General features: G+C 47.3%; 1 protein-coding gene across 2 annotated transcripts; it reads left to right on the top strand.

The window, feature by feature from the left end:
* The first annotated feature begins 4,620 nt into the window (after positions 1-4,620).
* SPRY1 (sprouty RTK signaling antagonist 1) lies at positions 4,621-9,427 on the top strand. 2 transcript variants are annotated; one of them, XM_070047199.1, is made up of 3 exons: positions 4,621-4,751; positions 5,171-5,440; positions 7,188-9,427. In XM_070047199.1, exon 3 carries the CDS (start codon positions 7,243-7,245, stop codon positions 8,200-8,202), a length of 960 nt encoding a protein of 319 aa, XP_069903300.1. In that variant the 5' UTR covers positions 4,621-4,751; positions 5,171-5,440; positions 7,188-7,242; the 3' UTR covers positions 8,203-9,427. The 2 variants fall into 2 exon arrangements, with proteins under 2 accessions (XP_069903300.1, XP_017203045.2); XM_017347556.3 differs by lacking the exon at positions 4,621-4,751 and having other exon boundaries at positions 4,853-5,440.
* Positions 9,428-9,628: the final 201 nt, after the last annotated feature.

Genomic DNA, 9,628 nt, shown 5'->3' with positions numbered 1-9,628 from the left:
AGAATGTTTATGGAAAATTTACAGGATAGGTTGGTCTATTTCTGTCAACTACAGAGATTGTTTACAAAAGGAAACTGAAAATAAAATGGCCTATCCTTGCCAGCTTTTCTTGGGAAGTAGAGTAATATAGTGACTATTGCCCTAAAAGGAAAGTAAAGAGAAGTTGCTTCCATTACTGGTTCTTCATTGATGTGTTAGCTTCTTACAGACTAACTCATCAACTTCTTTGATTACTTCTGTTTGTGTGTTTGTTTCTCAATAAAGTAAAAGGTTATAGTTGAATAATAATATAATCATGTAATGGAATAATATAGTTGATCATGACCTCCCAGAAACATTGAGAGAATTAATGGTTATTTTTCAAAAGCTTAGGATACATTTGTGGTTCTGCTTTTGGCAGAATAAAGTAGATAAATGAACAAGCTAAGCCTCCTAGTACTCTATACTTTAATTTTTTTTAAATCACTATCTTTTAGAAGCAGTTACCATACTTTTATTTCATTTTATTCTTTCTCCAAAACCAAATCAGCAGAAGAGATGGTTAATCTTGTTTTCACATGAAAATGAAGAACAACTTATGGCTCACTTTCCATCCCATTTTATTTAGACATATCTTCATATAGTGCAATAGAAATTATATAATTTTCTCATTAATATTTACATTTTTTATATTCAGAAGAATTTCATACTCCAGTTACCAATTTCTAGCCAAGGGTACACTGTTACTAAACTTACTAAAGAATTGTATTTCTTTTAAGCTAAAAATCTAGAATTTGTACAAAGTCTTATAGTTGTAGGCAACTGAAAAGAGAGATAGGTTTCTTTAAATATCTCCTAGATCAGGGTTTCTTTAAATATCTCCTAGATAAGGATCTACTTATATTTATTTGTAATATTTAGAGAAAAATATATTGATACCTTTTAATGCTAAATGATGCAAAGTGTCACTAATCAACTCTGTGCAGCAGAATATTTGATTCCTAAACAGAACACGACCTATGATGATGATGTTTTACATAAAGTCTCATGAATATTATTTATTACTATAATTAAAAGTACTGAAAATTATTTAGCACATCTCTGGTTAAAATAGTTGGAAGTGTATTTATAATAGAAATGTTTCCAATATATTTTTGTAGGATTTATGGAATTGGAATGCTCAGTGCTCCCTCTCCTGGTTTTGACATATTGGTGAACTGACCTCTCATCCCCAAATTGTGCAGATGACTGAGAAGACAGTTTTCAAATGACATACTCTGATGTGGTGATTAATTTAGGATTTGACTACTATAAATCATTTACATTCATAAGAAATATATACATCATTAGTAAAACATTATTACATTCCAAAATCTAACAAGATCTATGAAAAAATTAGAATATGTATACAATAAAACCGATTTTATGCATTATAAGAGCCTATTTTAATATTGTCCATATATTAAGAGTGAAAATGAAACTTCTTGGCTTCATTCATGTTCAATTTTATTGTCTAGTGATGCTTTTTCATAGTTGATGATATATTTAGCAATGCCCTAGGTGCCTTGGGAGCTATTCCAAATGCAACTTAAATTTCTGAGTTCTCAAACAGTTGTCCAGTATAGAAAAGGGTTCCTAAAGGATCACTTGCTATTGTAAAGATTTTAAAAATTATTTTGAAGTGAAAATTTCCATATTCAAATTTATATTTACATGTGAGTTAGATTCCAGAGTTTTGTTTTGTTTTGCCAAAGACTTTAAGCTATCCCTGATACAGGCAGTCCTGGAAAAATATTTCCTTCCCACTAATTATGTTTTTAGTTTTCAAGTATCTTTTAAAAGTCTCAATGGAACCTTAGATTTCATATAGTTGTTTTCATTATAGTATGTACTACATGATTCTGATAATGAATACCTAGATATATTATTTACAAGGAAGCAAAAAGCAAGTTTCTTGCCTATTTGCTTCCAGTGACACATAAAATTATTAACAATTATAAAACTTCTTGGTAAATTATTTCTATTTTAATTAATTGATTCTTAGCTGATTCTTAAAAATAGATAAGTTGGTGGGTTTTTTTTTGCAAAAATGATACAAATACATTACAAAGTGTAAGGAATTTGTTTTTTTTTTTTCTTCATGTGATTACTTTTTGGAAAATTGCATCACAAGCTAAAGGTAGAGCAATTACTTAAAAACTCACAGCAGGAAATTTCACCTCGTTCTATTAACATTTGCAACGAGTGCCACCTTTTGAAACTGAAGATTTCACTTCTTCCGAAGTTTTAAATAGGAACTGGAATGTCTCATTACCAACTATTTAATATCAATATACAGTCCCCTGTAGTTGATCAGAAGTGATGGCTTGGCATACAACTTTTTTCATCTTTTGTTGTTCACAGTTCTTTTCTAGTTCAACTCCAAGGGTGGAGTCCAGCAATTCTTCCACTTGCAGATGAGTAACGAAAGATTGATAGCTAAATTCGAATGCATTCCTTTCTGACAGACTGCATTTGCAGAATGTTTAGAGGCAATCCCGAAGCTTCAGAGGATGTTTATTGCACGAGTCAATAGGGCAACACCTCCAAGCTGGTACATACAAACGAAAGAGGAAACAGCAGTTGAGGAAATCCTGTTCCAGGTTTTCGGGCGGCCCGGGTGATTGACACATGATATCACTGGAGGCGTGTCCTGCCGTGGAGGTGGAGGTGGAGGCGAGGAGCTGAAATTCTGCGGAGCGGGAGTGGGTTCGCTCTGTAAAGCACGCACTGGTTTGCAGAGTGATAGCAGCAGACAGAGCTCCCTGCCCTGGATAAGGAACAGCTACAGACGCTGTACATGTGCCTGAAAAGCAATTTGCAATCTTTGCACTAGGTAAGAGCCGGTTCCTTCCTTTCCTTCCGTAGACATTTTAGGAACGGTAAGGTGAGAAATGTGGGCTTTTGCAAGGACTGAACAGGTCTTTGAACTCGCTTTAGAGCCAAGAGGACTGGTTGCATTTCAAAACACCAGCAGCCTTCCCACTGCTAAATGCTCTCAACGTAAATGCTGACACTAAACGAAAAAGCAGGGTCCCTTTCACTTTTTTTCCTAAACCGAAGAGTATCAAGTTTAAGGTCTGAGCGGTCGGACGCGTGAAACACAGGGCCGCTTATGCCGAAGAGGGGCTGGCACTCGGTATGCGGACCAACTGCGTGTTTGTTTAAGGCATTGTTGGCGACCGAAGCCCGAGAGAAGCTATGGTTTAAAACCTAAATTTCCCGTCCCTGTGTATTGCTTTCCAGTGCGCAGAGGCGTTGCTTGAACGTGGTCTGAACTCCCAGGCATTCCAAGGGGGCAAAAGCACTTGGGCAAAAACGTGCAAGTCTGCATGTTACTTGGGCTCGCCGCTGACACGCCGACCGTGCGCCGGCCTGTCAATCACGGGCAGCAGCAACAGGCGGCACATGGCAGCGGGCTGCGGGCGGCGGGCGAGAGCTGGCCAGCGGCCCGCCCCGCTCCCTCGGCCCGGCGGAGCGGGCGGCCCAGGGCCTGGGGAGAAAGGAAATTCATGAGTTTCTCTCTCTGAACCCTGTAGCGGGGATCCCGGCCGTGGACGCGCAGGGTCGGAGGACCGGGACTGAGCGCTCTCCGGGAGAGGCTGCCCGCGGACACACTGTGCCCCCCACTTGCCCGGCGTGCGGCACCGAGAAAGCGCCTCGGCCTGTGCGGGGGACAAGGGACGACGCCGGTCTCTGTTTTCTCTCTGAGAAGGACCCCCAAACTTCGCTCCTCCACAGCCCCCTCCCCAAAGCGGCAGACAACCCCCCTACTACCCCCCACCCGGCAGCGGCAGCCTCGCGGGCGCGTGCCCTCCGGGGTCCGGCCGGGGCCTGCCGCGGCTCCGCGACCCGCCCGCCCGACGCCTGTGCGAGCCCTGTCCCGGGCGCCGTGAAGTCTCGAACGCCCGTGACGTGGATTTTCACTCGTCAGGAGGCCGCCGCCCCTCCGTCCCTCCCCGCGAGGAGCGATTGGCACCCGAGAAGTACACTCTGGTCCGAGCACACCGTGCCAGTCAGCTGGCCCGTCACGCACTCTTCTCTCCGCCGCGCCCCTGCTCGCTTTTCTGAGACTCGGAGAGGCCTCCCGAAGGGACTCTGACTAGCTAGCTCTTGCCAGTCGGGCTGCAGAGGAACGGCCCCGAGGTGGATGGGACTGGAGCCGTGAGAGGTCTGCGCGCCCGGCCGAAGGCGAGCGGCCGCAGAACTGCTGTCCGCAGCCGGAAGGGGGCCGCGGGGAGCGCTCCTGCCCGGCTGCGGCGGGGGCGAGGGAGGCCGCGCGGGCCCACTCCTTGCAGCCTGGGCGATGCCTGCTCGTCCTGCGCGCCGCGGTTGATGCGGCGCGTGCACGACGCCGCCCGCACCGAGACCAGGGCCGGCTCGCTCGGCTTGGCTGCCCTCCAGCGCTTCGGCCTAGGTGAGTGCGCGGCGGCGGCCGCCCGCGGGCAGGCAGGCGGGCGGGCGGGCGGCGCGCGGGCGGGGCTTGCTCGGCGCGGCAGGTGCGGGGCTCCCGGACCGGAGGGGCAGGGCCGGGGAGGGCCGAGGCCGCGCGTCGCAGGCTCCGCCCGCCGCCCCTCGCGTCCTGGGGGCTGCGGCTCAGGGCGGTGGGGGCGGGGGAGCTCGGGGGTGGGCAGCCGGGGTGTGTGGGGGGGCGACCTTGCGCGGCCCAGGACAACGACGAGGCAGGGTCTTCCGGTGCTTAGTTGCTTGGAGCGGGTGTTGCCGTGGCCCAGGTTGTGGTCTCCACGCGAAAGATGGATTCGGGGGGCTTTCGTGGGGGTGTTTCCCTGGGTGGGGGGCAGGAGTGTCCTGGCTTGTGCCACCAGCGGGCTTTCTGCGGTGGAGTCCGCGCTCGGACGTGGGGTCGGGAAAGACCGTGTGCGCGCGCTCGTGGAGGGCGGTGAAGCCCCCCACCCCGGGACAGAACCCGCGTGCGCCGCGGAGCTTGTTTGGGGAGCGGCGGCGAGGCGAGGGGAGAGGGCACTGCCACTTTAACAGTGGGGAAGTCCGCCCTCCTGAGGTAATGGTAACCTCAGCCTCCTCCCGCCTCCTGCCGGAGCTAGAGGGAGAGAGAGAGAGAAAACTTGTTTTCATTCATAACTTTTTCCTTTTCCTTCCTCTGCGTCCACTATTTATTCCCCGCTCCTCTCAGCGCGGATTGCAGAGGGCGCAGCTCCACCGTCGTAACCGGGCAATGTGGCGGCGACGCTCCGCTGCGGCCCCTGCCCCGGCGCGCTCGGCCCCAGCGCTCCGCGACTGCGGCGTGTCCTTTAAAGTGTAGACGGACGCTCGCCTAGACGCCGGCCGCCGCGGGCTCGCTCGGAAGGCTCGGCGCGATTGGCCGGAACCCTCGGTGTCCTGCGCAGAGAGTGTGCTGGAGACCCCCGGGGACGCGGAGGATGTGACGGGATTGCCCGCACAGGTATGCCGCTTCGCCTCGCGGCTCCGGGGGCGCGTGTGCGCGCGCGGGCAGGGGCCGGGGGGCTTCCCCTTCGGGTGCCAGGCGGTAGATTTTGTTGGGGTTTTGTGCGTTTGGGAGAGTCGGGGTGGGATCTGGGCGACTTAGTCTCCCCGCCAGCGTGGACTTGGTTCCGGCCATCAGAATGAAAGTTGCGCGTGGTGGGGATGATAGGGCCCCTTTGCAGGACTCTTGGCACATTGAGAGCCCCCTCCCCGCCCCCCGTGCTCGCAAAGCTCTGGGCTGAGAAGTGGCGGTACTGGGCTGGAGGGAGGATTCGGAGCCTCCAGCAGCCCCCGGGGACCTCGGGACGGAAGGCGGCAGGCCGGGACCGTGCCGCTGGGCGCGCGCGGGGCGAGCGGCGTGAAGGCGCGGGACGCCGGCAGGGTACCGCACCGAGCGCGGGGCAGGGTCTCGGGGCGCCGGTGGCTGCCGGGAGTGCCCCGTGTTCTGCTCTGCTCCTTAAGCCGGCACGGAGTGTTTTGGCGCAGAGTCCTAGTGGAGAATGGGCAGGGTGTGTGTGTGTGTGTGTGTGTGTGTGTTTTCTTTTCATTCTTCCCGTTGGGTTGAATCTGTAGACTTGGAAGGTGTTTGTGTGAAAAATATTTTAGTTTGCCATTGATGAGAAGGGAAACGTTTTTATGCTTGGTAGGTTTTTTTTTTTTTAAATGAAGAATACATCATAAATTAGTAATCTACGACTTTTATGGAAACATAGATGTTTGTTTTTATCAGGATGTTAGAGTACTTATTTTATTACAAGAGGCGCATTGATTCAGAGCTGGCAGTACTTTTGAAAATCAAGGCCCCGTCCTCTAAATGAGGATTTTTAAATTAGAGGAAATACAGATAATTAAGATAGCCAGGATTTCCTCACACTGCTTGAAAGGCCTAACGCTTATTTGTGCATAAAAATTATCTTGTTATGTGAGTGAGCCCTTATTTAAGCTTTTAAAAAAGGCATTTCATGATTTCCAGTAGGAACGCTCAGAACATTCACAGAAATGTGCATTGGGTTTTGTGTATGTATTGTAGTGGCTGTAAAACACCAGGACCTCTTGCGTTCCTCGTGTGCTCATTTCTGTGTCTCATTGAGGAAAAGTGAGCATCAGAATCCCAATTTCTACTGAAAATGACTTGAGATTCCATTTTAGTTTTGCATCTCTTGAGGTTTTTTGCAAATGCCTGCATTAATTTCCTCCTCATCAAGCCAGTGCTTGTAGTAGCACACAAATAACAAAAAGGCAACAGCACCAAAGCCATTCTTGATTTTTTTAGAAGAATGGATCTCTTCTTTTACGCAAAAACACTGATGAACTGACAGTGAACTTTGTTCAGATGACAGCTAGTCCAGTGCTTATAGTCAGGGTTCCATATGAAGGCAAGCTCCATTTTAATTATGAGATTTGCAAACAGGAAGGCATTACTTCCTCTTGATTCCACTTTTAAAAACTTGGAAAAACTTCTAGTTTTTATGGCATGGACTCTTGCTTACATTCTTATTCTATGATGTGGTCCATAGCCTCTCTTGGAATTGGACTCTGGCCAGGACCCCAGCATCATTGTAATCCGCTGATGAAGGCGATCATAACCAGGTGGTTTAGGCAATTTGTGACTTGACAGGATCCCCCCCCCCCAAAAAAAAAAGTTTCCTGTTATTTATTTGCTTTGTCTCTCTCTCTTTTTTTCCCCATTTTGGTTTCCTTTTTAGGATTTCAGATGCATGCCAGGTTTCTACTGATTGCCAGAATCCGAGATCACTACACATGGATCCCCAAAATCAACATGGCAGTGGCAGTTCCTTAGTTGTGATCCAGCAGCCTGCTTTGGATAGCCGTCAGAGATTAGACTATGAGAGAGAGAGTCAGCCTGCTGCTATTTTGTCCTTAGACCAAATCAAGGCCATCAGAGGCAGCAATGAATACACAGAGGGGCCTTCCATGGTGAAAAGACCTGCTCCTCGGACAGCACCGAGACAAGAAAAGCATGAAAGGACTCATGAAATCATACCAATTAATGTGAATAACAACTATGAGCATAGACCTACGAGCCACCTGGGACATGTGGGACTTGCAAATACTGCCAGGGGCCCCATTTTGAGCAGATCAACCAGCACTGGAAGTGCAGCCAGTTCTGGGAGCAACAGCAGTGCCTCTTCTGAGCAGGGACTGTTAGGAAGGTCACCACCCAGCAGACCAGTCCCTGGTCACAGGTCCGAAAGGGTGATTCGGACCCAGCCCAAGCAACTGATTGTGGATGACTTGAAGGGTTCCTTGAAAGAGGACCTAACACGGCACAAGTTCATTTGTGAACAGTGTGGGAAGTGCAAGTGTGGGGAATGCACAGCTCCCAGGACCCTGCCATCCTGTTTGGCCTGCAACCGGCAATGCCTCTGCTCTGCCGAGAGCATGGTGGAGTATGGAACCTGCATGTGCTTAGTCAAAGGCATCTTCTACCACTGCTCCAATGACGACGAAGGAGATTCTTACTCGGATAATCCTTGCTCCTGTTCACAGTCCCACTGCTGCTCTAGATACCTGTGTATGGGAGCCATGTCTCTGTTTTTACCTTGCTTACTCTGTTACCCTCCTGCCAAGGGATGCCTGAAGCTCTGCAGGGGGTGCTATGACTGGATCCATCGCCCAGGGTGCAGATGTAAGAACTCCAACACTGTGTATTGTAAGCTGGAGAGCTGCCCTTCCCGGGGTCAGGGGAAACCGTCATGATTTTTGGAGGTGGGTTGGACCTCCTGAACTTCTAGCTTTCAAGTTGTGGCTGTTCAAAAAGATCCTATTAGATACTGATGTTCTTTCCCTTAAGAGTTGTTTCCTGTTTCCTGCCTTCTCTTCCTCTGTTCCCAAGGTTTGACTCATGGATTTTACTATTCTCTCGTGGATGATCATCAGCTAGAGTGGACTGTGAAACTGCACCTGGCTCCCAGGTGGGACAAGAGCCTCTACATCCACTCGAGAGGGTATTGAGAGCTGGTGGGCTTCTGTGTAGCCTTTCTTGTTCTGCAAGCAACTTTCCAAAGTTGTATGTGTGCACATACACATAAAACCCAGACGACAGTGGTTTAGAGCTGTTTTTGATTGGGTACTGTGGGAACAGGGAGATTTATTTTAAAGAAGCAACCGTTGAATTGCTTTTAAATAAGCTATGTGTTAAATCTGTCTCCAATTAGGGCTATCTTAGCATTGGACCCTTAAGTAGAATGGGAGATATATTTTTGTTATAGCATAAAATTTTTTCTTTAACCACTGCCCCCTTCTTTTTGTCTTTCAAAGTTCTCTCCCCTCAGTTTTGGTATTATCTTACTGTGGAGGTGCCAGGTGTTAAACGTTTTGTTTTTCTCTCTGCTTTCTACGTGATTTTAGCTTCGCTTTATATTGTAAATCTTCACATTGGAGATATGTTGGTTGTATCTTGCTCGTCCTTATTCTAGCTTTCATATTTGTGAAGGACACAACCACCTTCCTTCTACACCCCACGTTCTTCACCAAATTTTGGTTGTCATTGAGGGCACTTGGATAACTGAGGCTGACAGTTACAGCTGATCAATCTATAGGTGTCACAGAACTATGCTGCCTGAAGTGAGCTTGGCTGCTCAGTGGTCCTTTTGGCCCCTTGGTTAGTTAACAGCTGAGTAATGCTAATCTTTTCTGTGTTTTCATTGCCTTAACCACAAATTGTGGTGCTTTTTGTATATTTTATGTATAAATCACAAAGTTGAATTCTGACTATTTTTAAGACAAAAGTCTGTTAAACTTTTTTATTGTAAAGAATATTTATTATGCGAATCTCTATTATTTTATGATATTTATTGCAAAAGACTGTTCAAATGTACTCATGTCTGAATATTACAAAATATCAATACTTAACAGAAAATAAGGTGACACGAAGAAAGTACATATGTTAACTATAATGCAGAAAATATATTAATTAATGAAACTGTCTCTTGATTTCTTCATTTATTAACCTGTACTGTTACAGTGATTTTTGTTATTTTACTTTTTCTTCATATACCCCCATTTTTACTGCTTTCTCTTAAGACACTGAAAGTAGGCACAGGTGAGCTCAAATTTTCAGCTAGATGTATGCTGGAAAGTACATTAGTCAATATTTTGTAATCTAAATTCTGTTTGAAAATAT

Source organism: Oryctolagus cuniculus, chromosome 8 (genome assembly GCF_964237555.1).
Source record: "Oryctolagus cuniculus chromosome 8, mOryCun1.1, whole genome shotgun sequence".
Taxonomy (NCBI): Eukaryota; Metazoa; Chordata; class Mammalia; order Lagomorpha; family Leporidae; genus Oryctolagus; species Oryctolagus cuniculus.
The sequence above is the reverse complement of the archived record's forward strand: the minus strand, read 5'-3'. Positions and strand labels throughout refer to the sequence as shown.

What these genes read in the sequence shown, in the direction of transcription:
- SPRY1 (XM_070047199.1), top strand. Translation starts at nt 7,243, where the DNA reads ATGGATCCCCAAAATCAACATGGCAGTGGCAGTTCCTTAGTTGTGATC.